This window comes from Armigeres subalbatus, chromosome 2, assembly GCF_024139115.2.
Source record: "Armigeres subalbatus isolate Guangzhou_Male chromosome 2, GZ_Asu_2, whole genome shotgun sequence".
In the NCBI taxonomy this organism is placed as follows: domain Eukaryota; kingdom Metazoa; phylum Arthropoda; class Insecta; order Diptera; family Culicidae; genus Armigeres; species Armigeres subalbatus.
This window is the reverse complement of record NC_085140.1, coordinates 309,499,890-309,520,580: the sequence shown is the minus strand read 5'-3', so window position 1 is coordinate 309,520,580 and position 20,691 is coordinate 309,499,890. Positions and strand designations below refer to the sequence as shown.

Sequence of the window (20,691 nt, the reverse complement as noted above, 5' to 3'; positions counted from 1 at the left end):
CCGGGTGGACCGGGTCGGACCGTCTTTTCTATGATTCTTGTACCCAACGCACGAACTCTGTGCGCAGCACAGGGATCAGCGGCGGAAGAAATCCTAAGAAGACACTTAAATTATTACACGACAGTGTAATTAAAATTGTACGACACGAGAACGTGAGACACTTTTTCATATTTGAACGAATAAAGTCCGGGTGGTATGTTTTTCTTCTTGGTTCAGCTCGAGGCCTTGCTGGGGAAGAAAAGCGACTTAGTTGTCAGAGAATTCCCCGTTCGAGGCAAAGTGTCAACCCGCACCCCCTACACGGCTGGTATAATTAATCATGCCATTATTCTGCATTTTGCGTCGTCAATAACAGTACAGCAATAGTGGCGATTGGGTGACAAGTATGCTAAGTCGCAAAAAGACAAATTGGCATAAGTGAAATCTGTATGATGTATGATGTTTAATGTCTAAAGAGCTCATGCTAAATTTGGGGTAAAACGAACATGATATTGAAGTATGGCAAAATGTAATCACCTGTCATGAGACGAGCTCAGTACTATTCCATTTAATTCCACTACGTTGTAATCGTTACAGATACGTATTTCAACCTCAACTGTAAGGCCGTCTTCAGTGTCTCGTACCTGACTCAACTAGTCAGTAAAAATTAGTGAGGTTTGCGACCATTGGGTTTTCGATTAGTCTAGTCAAGTTTTAGTTCGAATGTAGAGCAATTCAAGACCAACATAAAATTTTGTTTCGGTAATAACAAGCATAAAATCTTAATATACTCCCATGTTACTTATGCCGTTCTGAACTTCAGCGAGCCACATGTTATTCCAACGTGTTCATTCACGACGGACGATCACACTCCATCCAATCGGATTTCTGTAAATGCGAAATGCTGAAATCCCTAATCGCACACACATCACGCAGTCTCCCACCCTCGCATGCCTCGACTTTGATTTATGATGGTCATTCTCCGTTTGCACGCCCACCCTCGGCCGCGCTCCTCCCAAGTGAAACCTGTTAACCAATCACTTACCTTGAAGCGCTGATAAATGGAGAGAAACTGGTCGTAGTGGAACCGGCTGGTGTCCCCTTCGGGGAGCTTTCCAAGATTTTCCAGTTCAAGCGGCTCCACAAAGCCCCGCCAAAGTAGCGGCGTAATCCACCAGAAGGTGATCCGTGACAGAAACGGAACCGACGTGGTCTTGTAGCCGCTTCCCGCTGTCGCCGTCGAGGCCGTCGTATCTTTTGACATTATCGACGATATGTGTCGCCGAGCGGAAGAGGTTCGCTGGAACGAGAAAGCGGAATAGCGGTGGCTCATGAAAATAGTTGGAGGTCAAAGGGAAGGTATCTAACGAAGAGATTAATCGATCAGCAAAAAATAAGTTGTTTGGGAGGAGATGGTAAATTTTGTAATTTATGAAGATGAATGACTTTATATACCTTCTATAGCTGTTACGTTTGTGCCAACATGCAACAAACTTGTTTATCATTCTCTTTTTTCTCATACAGCATACAAAGGCTTTAATTTCATTCAAATAGTGAACTTTTTATAGAAAGCTCGTAAATGTGTGGCTTAAATTAATATGAAAAAAAGAGAAGCATTGACACGCAAAAACACGCAGAAGAATAAAAATTGTTGTGAAACGCAGAATAATCTTTTACGATTGAAACAACTGCACATGATTCTGCTTTTACACTATTTACATTTTCTTAATTTTGCACTCATCTAAAATATTTACCGTACATTAATTACCAAATGATTTTTCTTTAAATTATTTAGGATTTTTAGGAACATGTTGCATAGATTTTGGTGGTAAATTGAAACCACTGAATCAAAAATACGTCCTGAAAAAAATGAGTACAGAATTCTGCGTATTTCGATTGTTGCATCAAACCACGTGTATAAAGTTACTTCAATCTTCAAATTGAATAAAGCAGGTAAGTAAATTACGTTTTATTCCTTCAAATACACGAGTAAAAAAGTAATAATAGTACGCATTACCCTGCACTTACCATGCCATCACTTCCTACTACAGCTGCTAATTTTTTAGCACATTAAAAATTGAAACGAGTTTCGTAAAATTCCACACTTCATAATACCGTTCCAGTAGTTAGGGCCAGGACCCACAACAAGGGCAATATTGGCGATTGTGGCTTGTGCATCACTCTCTAGGTTAGCATCGCCCCATCATCAGTGACGTTGTAGAACGAGAATAAGTAGTGTACATAGAAGGATCGCCGAGGGCAAGATGACGTGGAACATAATTTATAATTAGATTGTCGTACATTAAAAGTTTTGTCATCATGTCACCAGCCCAGCCGGAATGGAAGAAGTCTGAAGGAAACTAGGGGCCCGCCCTGTCTGGTGCTCGCCGGTTTGACAATAAACGAACCAGAAAGTTATGGCAACGTCGACGGTGCGATGCGACGGTGAATAGTTTACATAATATAGCAATTAGTTTGATGGCAATTTTCGGCAGGATTAAGTGAATTATACAGAGGCCCTTGCGGTAAGAAGAGATAACTGGAAGTTTTTGACGTAGGACTACGTCTGTGTTTTCTATATTGGGGTACACTTTACGATTGCGAAAATCGGGGACCGTCACGAAAATATGATAGACTTTAAACTTTAATATCTAAGCCGTTTCTCGATGGATTTTCAATTTTTTTGGACCATTCGATCAAGGATGAGTCAACGCTTCTTTGTATTTATTGAAAATACTGATTTTCAACTATTTATTATCGATAATTGATAAAAAGTTTAGAAATAGGTAAACTAACCAATCACGTACATGCATCACTAGCACAGACATCAAAAATCAATCACTTGCGGGTTTGGATCTAATCCTCAGTTTGAACAAGATTTCAAGCATAGCAGACGCATCAAAGCGATTGTAGCGGAGCGGACACAGCATCATGGAGGCGCTAATAACATTTTCAAAGAAAATACATCGCATTGGTGGTGGTGCTGCAGATCATTCAACCTCAACGAACCAGAATTTCATATGAAGAAAAGGTTGACCATAAAAATAGCACTGTGGCGATCCCGCACCAAATCATCAAAATTTATTACAAATTGTGGTGTCAGTTAGTTGGAAAGGAACATTGGGAATAGAAAATTGGTTCTTCTCAGGACCATCATTTTATAAAAAGAAAGAGTTAATTGCGAAAATGGACTGTTTCGGTGGCATCGGGTTTGGCGTGGTAGTTTGGTTGCTGTTAGTGATCCCATCCATTAAAATTCACTACATCATCTCCTCCGACGCGCTATCAAATTCGCTATTTACGATTGATCTCATAACCAAATTCAGAATCTTCCGAGAAAGTTTCATTGGATTCTTAGAATTCATAATTCTCCGAACGGTCCGTTGTCTGTGGAAACCCGATCGAATTGGTTTCGCGCAAGGAAAGAAGCTTTCTTGTATCTAATAAAGTAATCCCATTAGCCCCAATCCTTCATTAATCGTTATAAGTGCACATTATATTTACACTATATCAGCTCACAAAGGGCGGGGCTTACGGGTTTAATTTATTAAATACAAGAAAGCTGCTGTTCGGCGCGCGCGAGCGATTTTGATCGAGATTCCACAGAAGGCGGTTCGACATCCGATGCAGCGAAGCGGACACAGCAGCACGAAGTGGGTGGCAGTGTGGCAATGCTGCAAATTTACACAAGCGATTGGATGCAGTTAGTGATTGGAATGGGAATTGGGAAAAGAAAATCGGTTCTTCTCAGGACCAACATTTTACGAAAAGGAAGAGGTAATTGCGAAAATGGACTGTTTCGGTGGCATTTGGTTTGGCGTGGTAGCTTGGTTGCTGTTAGTGATCCGACGCGCTATCAAATTCGCTATTTACGATTGATCTCATAATCAAATTCAGAATCTTTCGAGAAAGTTTCATTGGATTCTTAGAATTCATAATTCTCCGAACGGTCCGTTGTCTGTGGAAACCCGATCGAACTGGCTCGCGCGCGCGGAAAAGCAGCTTTCTTATATCTAATGAAGTAATCCCATTAGCCCCGCCCTTCATTAATCGTTATGAGTGCACATTATATTTACACTACATCAGCTCACAAAGGGCGGGGCTTACGGGTTTAATTTATTAAATACAAGAAAGCTGCTGTTCGGCGCGCGCGAGCCATTTTGATCGAGATTCCACAGAAGGCGGTTCGACATCGGATGCAGCGAAGCGGACACAGCAGCACGAAGTGGGTGGCAGTGTGGCAATGCTGCAAATTTACACAAGCGATTGGATGCAGTTAGTGATTGGAATGGGAATTGGGAAAAGAAAATCGGTTCTTCTCAGGACCAACATTTTACGAAAAGGAAGAGTTAATTGCGAAAATGGACTGTTTCGCTGGCATCGGGTTTGGCGTGGTAGTTTGGTTGCTGTTAGTGATCCCATCCATTAAAATTCACTACATCATCTCCTCCGACGCGCTATCAAATTCGCTATTTACGATTGAGTTTTGAACTTTGAAGAAAGTTTATTTCGGATAGTCTGATCAACTTTCTTTTGTATAGAATCAATAAAGTCGCCACCTTTGTGAAAACTATCTACCTACAGCAACTACCCATAAGTGAACGTCGTTTGAATAGACAGATGCCAAGAGATAATGTTTGGTAATATGAAGAAACTTTGTCTTGAGTCGAATTTCTGTTGTCATTCCTCGCAACAATACGCATCTTAGATAAACAACATCTCATAACCAAATTCAGAATCTTTCGAGAAAGTTTCATTGGATTCTTAGAATTCATAATTCTCCGAACGGTCCGTTGTCTGTGGAAACCCAATCAAACTGGCTCGCGCGCGCGGAAAAGCAGCTTTCTTATATCTAATGAAGTAATCCCATTAGCCCCGCCCCTTCATTAATCGTTATGAGTGCACATTATATTTACACTACATCAGCTCACAAAGGGGCGGGGCTTACGGGTTTAATTTATTAAATACAAGAAAGCTGCTGTTCGGCGCGCGCGAGCCATTTTGATCGAGATTCCACAGAAGGCGGTTCGACATCGGATGCAGCGAAGCGGACACAGCAGCACGAAGTGGGTGGCAGTGTGGCAATGCTGCAAATTTACACAAGCGATTGGATGCAGTTAGTGATTGGAATGGGAATTGGAAAAAGAAAATCGGTTCTTCTCAGTACCAACATTTTACGAAAAGGAAGAGTTAATTGCGAAAATGGACTGTTTCGGTGGCATCGGGTTTGGCGTGGTAGTTTGGTTGCTGTTAGTGATTCCATCCATTAAAATTCACTACATCATCTCCCTCCGACGCGCTATCAAATTCGCTATTTACGATTGAGTTTTGAACTTTGAAGAAAGTTTATTTCGGATAGTCGGATCAACTTTCTTTTGTATAGAATCAATAAAGTCGCCACCTTTGTGAAAACTATCTACCTACAGCAACTACCCATAAGTGAACGTCGCTTGAATAGACAGATGCCAAGAGATAATGTTTGGTAATATGAAGAAACTTTGTCTTGAGTCGAATTTCTGTTGTCATTCCTCGCAACAATACGCATCTTAGATAAACAACATCTCATAAAACCGTCTAAGACGAATTAAGTACCGTCCATTTAATTCCACCAGTTAATTTTCGTTATCTTTGCAGATACGTATTTCGACCACAACTGTGTGGTCGTCTTCAGTGTCTTGTACTTGACTCGACTTGAAGAAAACAATCGCAACTTACACTATTTATACTACGCTAGGTACCTAATCTAATCTTATTTGCCTATTTTATTTACCTATACAGTAAATTACTTTATTGTTTAGGTAGAAACTTGAAGAGCCAAGAGCTGCCATTTCCCTGATCCTTATTCAACAGCGCTGTTTGTACCTGTCGGTGGATTTCCAAACTCTCAGCTACATCGAGTTTCCATGGGGAAGAGACATTTCTTAAGATTTTAATATTTGATGCCGTAATTGGGTGATTTTCCTTATACACATGCTCTGCTACCTTAGATCTAAATCAGAGAAAATCACCCAATTACGGCATCAAATATTAAAATCTTAAGAAATGTCTCTTCCCCATGGAAACTCGATGTAGCTGAGAGTTTGGAAATCCACCGACAGGTACAAACAGCGCTGTTGAATAAGGATCAGGGAAATGGCAGCTCTTGGCTCTTCAAGTTTCTACCTAAACAATAAAGTAATTTACTGTATAGGTAAATAAAATAGGCAAATAAGATTAGATTAGGTACCTAGCGTAGTATAAATAGTGTAAGTTGCGATTGTTTTCTTCAAGTCGAGTCAAGTACAGTTGTGGTCGAAATACGTATCTGCAAAGATAACGAAAATTAACTGGTGGAATTAAATGGACGGTACTTAATTCGTCTTAGACGGTTTAATACATTCCACTAAAAGAGCTTAATATATTTTTCTGAACATCTCATAACCAAATTCAGAATCTTTCGAGAAAGTTTCATTAGATTCTTAGAATTCATAATTCTCCGAACGGTCCGTTGTCTGTGGAAACCCGATCGAACTGGCTCGCGCGCGCGGAAAAGCAGCTTTCTTATATCTAATGAAGTAATCCCATTAGCCCCGCCCCTTCATTAATCGTTATGAGTGCATATTATATTTACACTATATCAGCTCACAAAGGGGCGGGGCTTACGGTTTTAATTTATTAAATACAAGAAAGCTGCTGTTCGGCGCGCGCGAGCGATTTTGATCGAGATTCCACAGAAGGCGGTTCGACATCGGATGCAGCGAAGCGGACACAGCAGCACGAAGTGGGTGGCAGTGTGGCAATGCTGCAAATTTACACAAGCGATTGGATGCAGTTAGTGATTGGAATGGGAATTGGGAAAAGAAAATCGGTTCTTCTCAGGACCAACATTTTACGAAAAGGAAGAGTTAATTGCGAAAATGGACTGTTTCGGTGGCATCGGGTTTGGCGTGGTAGTTTGGTTGCTGTTAGTGATCCCATCCATTAAAATTCACTACTCTACGCGCTATCAAATTCGCTATTTACGATTGAGTTTTGAACTTTGAAGAAAGTTTATTTCGGATAGTCGGATCAACTTTCTTTAGAATAAAATCAATAAAGACGCCACCTTTGTGAAAACTATCTACCTACAGCAACTACCAATTAGTGAATGTCGCTTGAACAGACAGATGCCAAGAGATAATGTTTGGTAATATGAAGAAACTTCGTCTTGAGTCAAGTTTCTGTTGTTATTCTTCGCAACAATACGCATCTTAGATAAACAACATCTTATAACCAAATTGAGAATCTTGCGAGAAAATTTCATGGGACTCTTAGAGTTTGTCATTTTTGCCAATGGTCAATTCCTCCTCCTGGATAAATAGTTTTAGTCCTGAAAAGGACTGTTTGCAATCAATTCTTGAACTTCCTCTCACTTTTTCACCGGCGCCATAGTGAACGATACACGTATGCCTCCACCGCGGGCGGAAACCGAACGTTGCAAATAAATATATTTGCGTTTGGTTTGGCGCCGCTTCCAATTCGGCTTATTTTTCCTTCTTTTTGGACATGTTTGATGATGGTGACTTCTGAGATTCCGGTGCCCTCCACTGAATGCCAGACGAACGGCTTCAGCGGCGATGCGGCCGATGAGTCGTGTTAATCCCTTTTCCATATTTGGAGACTTAACGTCCATCCTGCTGGAAGCTGCTCGGCTTTTAAAATTCGATTCGATTCGATCAAAAATGGTATGAAATTTGCATCTGACAGCTGTTATTATGCGTATTTGTTAACCCAGACAGCCCCGCCCATTACGTGCTGGATACGCAATCGAGTGACTATGGATAAGCACTAACCTCGCCATACACTTTCCTAGCACAGACATCAACTTCTTATACCCCATGATCATCATTGGAAACTATCTCTTCAAATTCCAATCAGTTCTAAGAAGTGTTTTAGTGCGTTGGATAGAGTCTCTATCATTCGATAGAAAAGTGAAATTTTGAGAAAGTGTGTGAAAAGTGGGAAAAGTATAAGAAGAAAGTGCAATGTCGCAACACATGGCTGCGAAGTATTTGCGTGAATCGCGCAAGCGAGCGAAGGAGCAGGAACCTGAGCGTCCTCCGAAACATGCCAAAACCGCCGCCGAGAGAGCTCGTTGTTATCGGGCGAACAAAAAAGCGGTCAATGGTAATGCGACACCGTCTACTGACTGGGACGCTGGCGAAGGCCCTTCAACTCGAGGTAGGCAATTTTTGGTAACAATTTTGGGATAACAGTGTGACTCAGTGCGATTTTATAATCGTATTATTTTCTGAAGTTATATCAATTGTATATGACTGATCAAATATTAGTTCAAATAAATGAACAACGAATATTAAGAGATCGCTGTAAACATCTTTAGTTATTCGGGTAGATTGACCTGAATTACATGTTACTGATAATCAACAACTGAAACATTTCGTAATAAGTACTGCCGGTCGTAAACATTAAATTTTTATGAGTAGAAGAATCGTTTTTACGGGAGATTGTTCGGTACAATTATAAAGGGTTTCAAATTATGATGGTTCGAAACTAACTCCCCAGATGCAGTACTTTAGAGCGCAAGCGGCGGTGTAGCTGTTTTAAGTATTTTGCCAAAATATGCTTCGAGAAGCTTAACTTGGCCATGAGTGATGCATATTGTTATATTATTATTGGTTTCATCACCTTTATCGGTTTGACACATAGTTATCGGTACTTTGGTTGTTAGGCCAAGAAAAACTGGATGTTGGTCACCCGAACAGTAGCGACATTATAGTATCAATTGGCGATAATGAACAAACGTTATATGTACTAAAATAAATACATCTGATTATGTATGCTTATTTGTTATTTTTGTTATTATTTTCATATATGGTTCTCGAGATTCAGTAAGGTTTTACCACCATACTACACTCCGGTCTACTCGTACATTACAAATTTATGAACTTTATACGACTGACTCTAGGTTTATATGAATCAAATTCAAGCGCGGTCTATGAAACGAAGTTGATTGACTAAATTGATTCGATACGATAACGTTGTTGGATCGAAACTGTATTTGTGTGTTTTTTCAAGCTTTGTCTTGTTTTATTTGTTATTTTAAGGAATTGTTTTTGCTTTTGAACAAGATATTTAATGTAAAGTTTGACACGTTTAAATTTGTTTTACATACATTTTGATGCAACAATTTGCTTTTTACAGCAATCAATCGAAATGCCGTTTCTAACACCATTTTATTTATATATTCTAATGTGCAACATGACAAAATTTTCAAAATAATTTATAATAACTCAAGCAAATTCAATTGACTAATATTTAATTAGTTACTATTTTGAAAGAGGAAAAGTTAAACCACATCTGCCACATGATAAATGAGGTATCTGTCAATTCCATTGCAATGATGAACGATGTATTCTAGTGTTTCCTCCCGTCTTCAACGAACCTGGCGTCGGCACTTCGATGGCGCTTTCCAACGATGGTGCCGCTATCGTTGCTGGCATAGAAAATGATAGAGCGGTAACACCGCCATTCATTTTTGAATCTAGTCCCGATCATGCCACGCCAGAGCAAATAATGCAGGTTGCTACATCGTTTCCAGAGCATTCAAGTCAGGGTAAGTAACACATCTTATTAATACGAAACAGTATTCTGTTCATTCAATTTATTCTGACACAATCAGTTATTTTGTTCTAAAATATATGCATTCATCTTATAGATTACATTTCGCAACCGAATTTTGGTCGTGCTGATCGCGAATTCAACAAACGGTTCTTGGGGAATGCGTTCGGTGCTGTTTGCGATATATGTGACAGATTATGGTTTGCGAACGACTTAAAACCATTGACGCTAGCGGGTGCGGCAGTGTTAATCGACAGCGGATCGTTCCACTCGGTCGATGGATTTTCCGCTTGTCAAACTTGCCGGAGTAACCTCAAAGAAGGAAAAGTACCATCGATGGCAAAATCGAATGGATTCACATTTCCGAACAAACCCTCGGGATTACCTCCACTAGATGTCATCACGGAACGATTGATTTCGCCGCGCCTAATCTTCGTGCAGATTCGACGACTGCGCTTTGCGTCAGGCAGTTATTCCATTATCGGACAAGTCATCAACTGCCCTGTGGATGTTGCTGAAATGATCCGATCGCTTCCACGTCAGCTGGATGACGATCAGGCGTTCAATGTGTTCATCAAGAAGCATGCCATTCATAAGTCGTCATACTTGTCCGGATTCATGAAGAAGGCCACCGCTAAATCCTGGCTTACCTATTTGGTGAATACACCACTATATCGTCGGTACGGCGTTACTATCGATCAGGATGCCCTAGAAGGATTAGAGCCAGATAGACCAACAGCTCAAGTTGATCTGGAGATCATCTCAGGCGATAACGAGTCGGAGTTGTTACTTGGGCAACAAGAAACTCTCCTCTGGAATGAGGATATGTGCTTGGAAATCGCGCCTGCACAACACAAGGTTCCTCTGTCGATTATATATGACGAGCACGCCGAAGAACTTGCATTTCCTGCCATATATTATGGCCACCCTCGGGAATTCAAATCAGGTGTTAGAGGGACCTACTTTATGATAGCGTCAAGTGAAACTCGCCGCCAGGATAGACGTGGGGCAAAACCTCGCCATTTGCTGTACATGGCAATGAAGGTACTTCGCTTGAGAGTTTCCGAAGGCTTGCAATGCACTTTTAAGTGCATGGGGACTGCAAACATTACACGTGCCAACCTCAATGACCGAGACTTCATGGAGCAATGCATAGAGCGAGATCTGTCCTTTCTTAAGTCGATTCCGAACTCTGTGCAGTATTGGCAGCAGCGGAAGAAGGATTTGTTTGCCATGATGCGGCAGTTAGGAAAGCCAACGATGTTCCTCACGCTTAGCGCAAATGAGATGAAGTGGCCCCACTTGCTTAAACTCCTGCATCGGCTGTCAGAAGGATACAATGGTAGTGATCTGACGGATCCCATGCAGGAGCTGACTGCGTTACAACGGGCAACACTAGTCAATGACGATCCGGTTACCTGCTGTGTGTACTTTAATAAGCTCGTGGACACGATAATGCTATTGTTAAAGTCACAAACATACAGTCCTTTTGGAAAGTATCGTGTTATCGATTATTTCAAGCGCATCGAATTTCAGCACCGTGGTAGTCCGCACGCTCACATCTTGCTGTGGTTAAAGAACGATCCTCGTGAAACTATCGGTGAAAGTATGCCAGACACCGTACATCTGATTACAGATCTCTGTTCCGTAAGCGTTGGAGATCTGCCGGACACATATGGCTACCAGGTACACAGCTGTTAATATGTGGTGTAGTACATATATCTCATTTTAATTGTTTTAATTTTTGTGTTTGTAGGTTCACAAGCATACTTTCACCTGCTTCAAGAGGAATGAAAAGCACTGCCGATTTGGTATTCCATACTGGCCGATGGATGAGACTCGTGTGCTAATTCCTGTTCCATCAGATGATAAGCGTCGTGATCAGCTCCTCAGGAAGAAGCAAAACAATGCGAGAAGCTTTGGAAACAAAGTCATATGCTACTCTGGAAGCATTCCTTCTCGACTGTAACTGTGCGCCTGACAAGTATCTTGAAGTGCTTCGTGCGTCAATTCGTCGTCCAACAGTGTTCCTTAAGCGATCTATGAATGAACTATGGACGAATCCGTTCAATCCATGGATAGCAAGCCATCTCTGCTCCAACATGGATCTGCAGTTCATTCTAGACGAGTACTCCTGCGCGGCGTACGTAGTTGAATATGTTAATAAAACCAACCGTGGTCTCAGCTGCCTACAACGTGATCTCATCAAACTGCAAGAAGAGTTTCCCGATCTGGATTTCACCGTGCTGTTGAAGAAGATTAGTATTAAACTTCTAAACTCGGTAGAAATGTCCGCCCAAGAGGCAGCTTGGTATCTGTTGCGTCAACCGATGTCCGAAGGAAGCCGTGCGACGCAGTTTATTCCAACAATGTGGCCCCACGAGCGCATCAAGTCCCGGAAACAAAACAAGCGCATGGATGAAGAAGGTATCTCCGATGATTCGACTGAAGTATGGACGCTGAACATTGTTCAGAAGTACGAGGCACGTAATGATTTGGATGATCTGTGTCTAGCTGATTTTGCAGCCTATTATACCAAGGAGCGGAGTAGCAGCAATACATACAAAGCTCGTGCTGTTCCTCGTGTACTGCAATGGGTCGGTTATGACATGTCGAAACTGCCGGAGTACAAACGTGAAATGGTGTTACTGTTTGTACCATTTCGTAACGAGATGTGCGATATACTAGACCAAAACAACTTCGTGCAACTCTATGACCAACACGAATCATCCATTCTCGCGAAGCGAAAAGAGTACGATTGCAACTTGAATCTAGAGCACATTATTGAGGAGTACCTGCAAATATGCGATGAAGATGAGCCAGCCGCACAAGAGACGGTAGCAACGGAGAAGCGCAACGAATGCACAAGAACGATCGCCATGGAGCCCAACAATGACGACATCCGCATATTGCCAGCCAATGCTTTATCAGCCGTCATAAAACAAAGAACATCGGTGATGAGTAAGCAAGATTACTGTGCCATGGTACGAAAAACAAATTCAGAGCAGCGAGACCTAATATTACAGGTTATCGACAACCTGCATTGTTTTGACGACAGTAGAAAACCACTGCAGCTGTTCTTCACCGGACCGGCAGGGTGCGGCAAAACGTTCACGCTTCACATTCTGATGGAGACGTATAATCGTTTTAGCCAAGCTCACAACTCGCAAAATAATGCCTATGTTGCCTGTGCATCCACTGGAAAGGCCGCTGTGGCTATTGGAGGAACAACTGTGCATTCGGCGTTCCACATAACCATGGATCGGAGGCATCAAGGAAAGCTTGGGTTTGAATTGCTACAACTGTATCGGCATTCATTTGTAAACATCAAGCTGATCATTATTGATGAAGTCAGCATGATAGGTGCAAACATTCTCAATACAGTTCATGCACGACTTCAAAGCATTACAGGCGATTATGATCTTCCATTCGGTGGAAAGGCCGTAATTTTATGTGGAGATTTCCGACAGCTTCCCCGGTGAATGCCAAACCTGCCTACAAACCCGCGAGCAACTCCATTGGTGGTGCAGCATTGTGGCAAGCCCTGCAATATTTCCCCTTACGTCAAGTGATGCGACAAACTGATGTTGAGTTTTCCTCGATACTCACGAAAATCGGAAATGGCGACCGGTTGTCTGACGACGAGACGAAAATCATCGAAAGCAGGTTCCGCACAGTTGAATGGTGTAAAGAGAATATCCCAAACGCAATTCGCTTATATCATCGCAACTGTGCTGTTGACGCTTATAACCACGATGCTTTAAGCAATCGGGATGGATTGGATTACACTGCCGAGGATGTAATCACCGGATATCAAGATGCTGCTCAGCTGGCAAGTGCTCGTACCAAGCTGTACAAAATGAGTGTCGCTGAAACAGGATGTCTTCCATATCTTTTACGATTGGTCATTGGGATGTCGTACATGATAACGACCAACGTAGAAGTAGAAGACGGTATCGTAAATGGGGCAATTGGTGAACTCAAGTACATTGAACACACCGACGACGATCCTCAGCAGTTACCGTTTCGCTTGTGGTTCAAGTTTGAAAATGACGCTGTTGGAGTTAAACTTCGGGTGAAATCCAGGCCAGTTGTGTTTTCCAAACCTGGCGTGCTGCAGCAGGATTGGACTGCAATTGGCAAGCGATCCACTAACATTAAACTGAGCAGCGCAATCAAATGCAAGCGGATACAGTTTCCCGTCGTCAGTGCTTGTGCGTTGACAATCCACAAATCGCAAGGAGGTACATTTGCTGAAATTGTTGTGGACTATGACAAAGGTCAGGACCAGCAGCTCGTGTACGTTGCCTTGTCACGTGTAAGCTCACTACAAGGGCTTTACTTGACAAACTCCACCAATTCCTTCATCTTTCATCATGGAAAAGGCAGCAACACTCCCAAAATGAAAGACCTCCGAGATGAGATGCGACGACTGGAAAGCCATAAGCTAGTGACGATCAGTGATGAGCTTATCACATTTTTGGAAAATTCCGATCACTCAGCGGTTTTGATGAGTCTTAACGTCCAAAGCCTCAACGCACATTCGAAAGACGTGTCCACTGACCATGTTATGACTCGAGCTGATTTCTTGGCACTCAGCGAGACATGGATGGACAATAGTGCTTCCTTGGAAGTCGAAGGTAGGTTAAATCATCAAATTGTTTGATTTTTAAATTCTAAGTTACATTATTTTAATATAGGTTACAGATGCATAACCCAATCCAAAAGGGAGAACGTGAGAGCAGGAGGTGTAGCAATTTACCAGAAGGAATCGTTATCACCAGCGGTGTCTCACACCATCGAGAAGGTGAGTGAACTGCATGATCCCATTCTCTTGGAATCGGACAGTTATGGTGATGTTTGCGCTGCAAAAATAGCCGTCGATGAGCACACGATCATTCTATTCTGTGTATATGTGTCGCCAAACACCACGTTGAAACACGTGAAAGCTTTTATGGCCAGAAACCTGTTCCACCACCTGAATGCTCCAATCATTGTGACGGGAGATTTCAATGTTGACATTGCGAAAGAGGAGAACATTAGTTTCGTTCAGTTCATGAAGGACGCATTGGGATTGGACCTCGTCTCAAATCCCAGGCAACCAACAACATTGGGTGGAACGTGTATAGATTTGATATTTGCCAGGAAAACACCTGACCTGCCAACGAAACTATTCGTCACCTACTTCTCATATCATCGTCCCATGTTCACATTGTTGTCTGCTGTCAGCCGATGATGCTTTGAATGCGCTGAAAACCGGCACGCAGCCTAATGTCTTGTTACTTGACGGATTCGGCAATTCTTTGGTTGAACTACATTTCGTTCCGGTAGCAGCAACAACCGCATCAGTACACAAACTCTTCGTTCTGCCATAACAGACCGAACCTGTTGGTTTGGAGTCTCGTATCTCTAGCAATCGTCGCAGAGATCCTCCGGAAGTTTCCGATATTCAGGTAATTAAACCGAACGGCGAAGATTTACGAAACCATTTGTCATTTCGATTCACTTATTTTGTTTACAGAACACACCAATGATGGTCTTCGTACCTGCTTCCTGTTACTTGGAGGATTCGGCATTGCTCTGGTTGAATTCCTTCTCGTTCCGGTAGCAGCAACCACCGCATCACTACACAAACTCTTCTTTCCGCAGTCGGGTCATCTTTGCCGGTTGAGGGCTTCGGCTTTCCTCCGGTTGAGCTCTGTCTCGTTCTGCCATAACAGACCGAACCTGTTGGTTTGGAGTCTCGTATCTCTAGCAATCGTCGCAGAGATCCTCCGGAAGTTTCCGATATTCAGGTAATTAAACCGAACGGCGAAGATTTACGAAACCATTTGTCATTTCGATTCACTTATTTTGTTTACAGAACACACCAATGATGGTCTTCGTACCTGCTTCCTGTTACTTGGAGGATTCGGCATTGCTCTGGTTGAATTCCTTCTCGTTCCGGTAGCAGCAACCACCGCAGCACTACACAAACTCTTATTTCCGCAGTCGGGTCATCTTTGCCGGTTGAGGGCTTCGGCTTTCCTCCGGTTGAGCTCTGTCTCGTTCTGCCATAACAGACCGAACCTGTTGGTTTGGAGTCTCGTATCTCTAGCAATCGTCGCAGAGATCCTCCGGAAGTTTCCGATATTCAGGTAATTAAACCGAACGGCGAAGATTTACGAAACCATTTGTCATTTCGATTCACTTATTTTGTTTACAGAACACACCAATGATGGTCTTCGTACCTGCTTCCTGTTACTTGGAGGATTCGGCATTGCTCTGGTTGAATTCCTTCTCGTTCCGGTAGCAGCAACCACCGCATCACTACACATACTCCTCTGTCCGCATTCGGTTCATCTTTTGCCGGTTGAGGGCTTCGGCTTTCCTCCGGTTGAGCTCTGTCTCGTTCTGCCATAACAGACCGAACCTGTTGGTTTGGAGTCTCGTATCTCTAGCAATCGTCGCAGAGACCCTCCGGAAGTTTCCGATATTCAGGTAATTAAACCGAACGGCGAAGATTTACGAAACCATTTGTCATTTCGATTCACTTATTTTGTTTACAGAACACACCAATGATGGTCTTCGTACCTGCTTCGTGTTACTTGGAGGATTCGGCATTGCTCTGGTTGAATTCCTTCTCGTTCCGGTAGCAGCAACCACCGCAGCACTACACAAACTCTTATTTCCGCAGTCGGGTCATCTTTGCCGGTTGAGGGCTTCGGCTTTCCTCCGGTTGAGCTCTGTCTCGTTCTACCATAACAGACCGAACCTGTTGGTTTGGAGTCTCGTATCTCTAGCAATCGTCGCAGAGATCCTCCGGAAGTTTCCGATATTCAGGTAATTAAACCAAACGGCGAAGATTTACGAAACCATTTGTCATTTCGATTCACTTATTTTGTTTACAGAACACACCAATGATGGTCTTCGTACCTGCTTCCTGTTACTTGGAGGATTCGGCATTGCTCTGGTTGAATTCCCTCTCGTTCCCGTAGCAGCAACCATCGCATCACTACACAAACTCTTCTTTCCGCAGTCGGGTCATCTTTGCCGGTTGAGGGCTTCGGCTTTCCTCCGGTTGAGCTCTGTCTCGTTCTGCCATAACATACCGAACCTGTTGGTTTGGAGTCTCGTATCTCTAGCAATCGTTGCAGAGATCCTCCGGAAGTTTCCGATATTCAGGTAATTAAAACAAACGGCTAAGACTTACGAATCCATTTGTTATTTCGATTTACTTATTTTAATTACAGAACACACCAATGATGATCTTCATAAATGCTTTCTTGTTACTTGGAGGATTCGGCATTTCTTTGGTTGAACTCCTTCTCGTTCCGGTAGCAGCAACCACCGCATCACTACACAAACACTTCTTTCCGCAGTCGGGTCATCTTTGCCAGTTGAGGGCTTCGGATTTCCTCCGGTTGAGCTCTATCTCGTTCTGCCATAACAGACCGAATCTGTTGGTTTGGAGTCTCATATCTCTAGCACTCGTCGCAGAGATCCTCTGAAAGTTTCCGAACTTCAGGTAATTAAACCTAACGGCGAAGACATCCGAAAACATTTGTTATTTCGATTCATTTATTTTAATTACAGAACACACTAATGATGATGATCTTCGTACATGCTTTCGTGTTAATTGGAGGATTCGGTATTTCTCTGGTTGAACTCCTCGTTCCGATCGCAGCATCACTGCACAAACTCTTATTTCCGCAGTCGGCTCATCTTCGCCGGTTGAGCGCTTCGGCTCTGCTCCGGTTCAGCTTTGTCTCGTTCTGACATCACCGACCGAATTTAACGACTTTGGTTTTCTTCCGGTTTCACTCGTCGGAATCTACTGGAAGTTCTCGATCTTCAGGTGATTATAGCTGAATGTGAAAACTCACTAAACCTATAATTGTTTCATTTCAACTTCTCTCATTACAGAACCCACCAATTAGCATTATCCCGCTTGTTTGTCATCATTTATTGACCCGGATACCTCATATTAATGATACTCGTTGACAAATCCAAAAATGGATAACTCATCTATTTTTCTTATTTTCGTTTACAGAGCATTCATCGAAGGCAGAAAACTTCTTATTACCCAATTTTAATGGCATTCGTACGATAATCTCATAAATGGAAATTAATAGAGAATAATTTTACCTTGTTTCTTTATTTATTTACAGAAGCTCATCTATCAAATGTTTACAGGATCTATCAAATGAAGCAAGAGAAATGGACTTCAGCATCCACTAGAAATAACCGGAATTCACAGATTCCTATCGAAACCATAAACAAACGGCTCTTATCAGGGCCACCAATAATTGATGAGGAAGAAAGAGCTTGTACGAGAGTGAAATATCAAATAACACAAACTATGATGACAAATACCATCCATTTCGTATAGCTACGTAGTCCTACGTCACTTTTGCGTACAACCCGATTGGGCTGTACCTTTGAGTTTTTTTATTAAACTCCAAACTGTGAGTCATCCAGTAACATTACACGAATAAATATACTGCGGTATATTTTATATGAAGATGAGACTGAAGTTCACTTGATATGAGAGATTTACTGCACTATGCACATATAATCAAAAAGGCGTAGTTTGAAAATAAGAATTTTATCACAACGATGGTATTGAATTCAAGTCAAGAATAATTGTTTAATTCTGGTGGAATTATTGTGTCATAATTAGACTAATTTTGTTATTACTTTTGAACGTTGAAATGTTCGAATCCCTCGGTTAGCTCATTAAACCCTGAAAATTCATCAAAAAATATTGGAAATTCAACGACACATAAAAAACAAATGTTGCTGTTCGATATAATCAATTCATTTCGATTTAAAAATCAGCTGATTTTTGTGATAAGTTGCATACTGTAAAGATATACAAAAAAATACATTTTTTAAATTCCTGTCCATAATAGGTATGTACCTGGTTTACAGTTCGTCTTTGAGTGATAAAACGGCCTATACCATACCAATGGAATCGGTGCTTTAATGACCTTTATGTAACTCAAATGGGTTGCATAAAATCCTCCAGGAGTTCGTCCAGAAGTTCTTCCAGGTGATCCTCCGGAAGTTCAACCAGTAATTCCTACAGGAATATACTCCGCAAGTTCCTCCAGGAATTCCTCCGGAAGTTCCTCCAGTAAATCCTCCGGAAGTTCCTCCAGGAATTCCTCCGGAAGTTCCTCCAGGAATTCCTCCGGAAGTTCCTCCAGGAATTCCTCCGGAAGTTCCTCCAGGAATTCCTCCGGAAGTTCCTCCAGGAATTCCTCCGGAAGTTCCTCCAGGAATTCCTCCAGGAATTCCTTCAGGAATTCCTCCAAGAATTCGTCCGGAAGTTCCAAGGGCCTTCCCGGAAGAGCCGGTTTTGGCACCATCTGGAACCATGCATAAATTGTTAAACCGTCTAAGACGAATTAAGTACTGTCCATTTAATTCCACCAGTTAATTTTCGTTATCTTTGCAGATACGTATTTCGACCACAACTGTGTGGTCGTCTTCAGTGTCTTGTACTTGACTCGACTTATATATTGTTGTCATATATTGTTGGCAAAATTCATGTTTTCACAAGATGATGAATATAGGATCTTTATTAAAGATATACCGTCGTTCGGGGTGACATTGGGCCTAGGGGGTAAGATTGGGCCAAAAACGAAAAAAGTTTCAACTCCTAATATCTCAGAAACTGTTACGAATTCTGATCAAAACTTCAAACGGCTCGAAATTATAGTAAAATTCACGTCTAGGAAATCACAAAACAAATTCCAAGAACTAATTGTGCTCGTACCATAATGCTTGGAAGTTGAATGTAAAACTATTGATCGAATGAACCCGTATTAAAATAGTGTCAGTAATGCCCGGCAAATCTATTACATAACTATTTTTTAGATCGATGGATACCTGGTTATCATGTTACGATAGTCTGTTGTTGTTTTATCGTTTTTTTTGTATATTTATATAGCGGTTCTGGTTTTTTGTAGCAACGAGCAATGCACGCTGAAAAGGGGTAAGATTGGGCCAAGCCTTTGGTTGATTTGCCATACATAATTGGTAAGAGCCATAATGTAGGCAATTATTTTTAATGAACGATTGAATCGTTGCATCGTCACTGCTGAACTTTATTGTACTTGGCCCAATGTCACCCCCTGTGAGGGGTAAGAATGGGCCAATTTTAAACAACATATAACTTTAAAGAATTTCCCTGAAATTATTATTTTTTCACCACATAGTGGTAAATTCATTGTTCAAGCTTGTACCAAACTAATTAAAACTTGATTCCAATGTTAACTTCTAGAGCTTTGTAACATTTATTTGGAGCATACCTCATTTTGGCCCAATGATACCCAATGATTGGCGGTATTTTGAGAACTGTAAGACTCTCTGGCCAATTTGTAACAGGTTCCGGATGCTCTGCGAAATTGATATTTATTCAGGGTGGCCAATCCCGTATCGTTTTCACGAAAAATGGCCAAATCTCTGTGTAAACCTAATGGATTTTGGATCTGCAGCCAGCATTGGTCAGCATATTAGTTCTAGTTTCTGGGGAAAGCAAGAAACAAGCCCTTGGAAGTTCCCTCAGGAATTCCTCCGGAAGTTCCTCCAGGAATTCCTCCGGAAGTTCCTCCAGGAATTCCTCCAGAAGTTCCTCCAGGAATTCCCCCAGAAGTTCCTCCAGGAATTCCTCCAGAAGTTCCTCCAGGAATTCCTCCGCAAGTTCCTCCAGGTATTCCTCCGGAAGTTCCTCCAGGAATTCCTCCGGAAGTTCCTCCAGGAATTCCTCCGGAAGTTCCACCAGGAATTCCTCCGGACGTTCCTCCAGGAATTCCTCCGGAAGTTCCTCCAGGAATTCCTCCGGAAGTTCCTCCAGGAATTCCTCCGGAAGTTCCTCCAGGAATTCCTCCGGAAGTTCCTCCAGGAATTCCTCCGGAAGTTCCTCCAGGAATTCCTCCGGAAGTTCCTCCAGAAATTCCTCCGGAAGATCTTCCAGGAATTCCTCCGGAAGTTCCTCCAGGAATTCCTCCGGAAGCTCCTGCAGGAATTCCTCCGGAAAATCCTCCAGGAATTCCTCCGGAAGTTCCTCCAGGAATTCCTCCGGAAGTTCCTCCAGGAATTCCTCCGGAAGTTCCTCCAGGAATTCCT

At 42.2% G+C, this 20,691-nt stretch overlaps 1 protein-coding gene across 1 annotated transcript in view; it reads right to left on the bottom strand.

The window, feature by feature from the left end:
* LOC134212570 (ATP-binding cassette sub-family C member Sur) overlaps positions 1-20,691 on the bottom strand; it is a 231,159-nt gene that overhangs the window by 155,074 nt on the left and 55,394 nt on the right. The window contains exon 5 of the mRNA XM_062690557.1: positions 1,025-1,279. Within this exon, the coding sequence (XP_062546541.1) occupies positions 1,025-1,279 (255 nt within the window). The remainder of the gene's footprint in view (positions 1-1,024; positions 1,280-20,691) is intronic.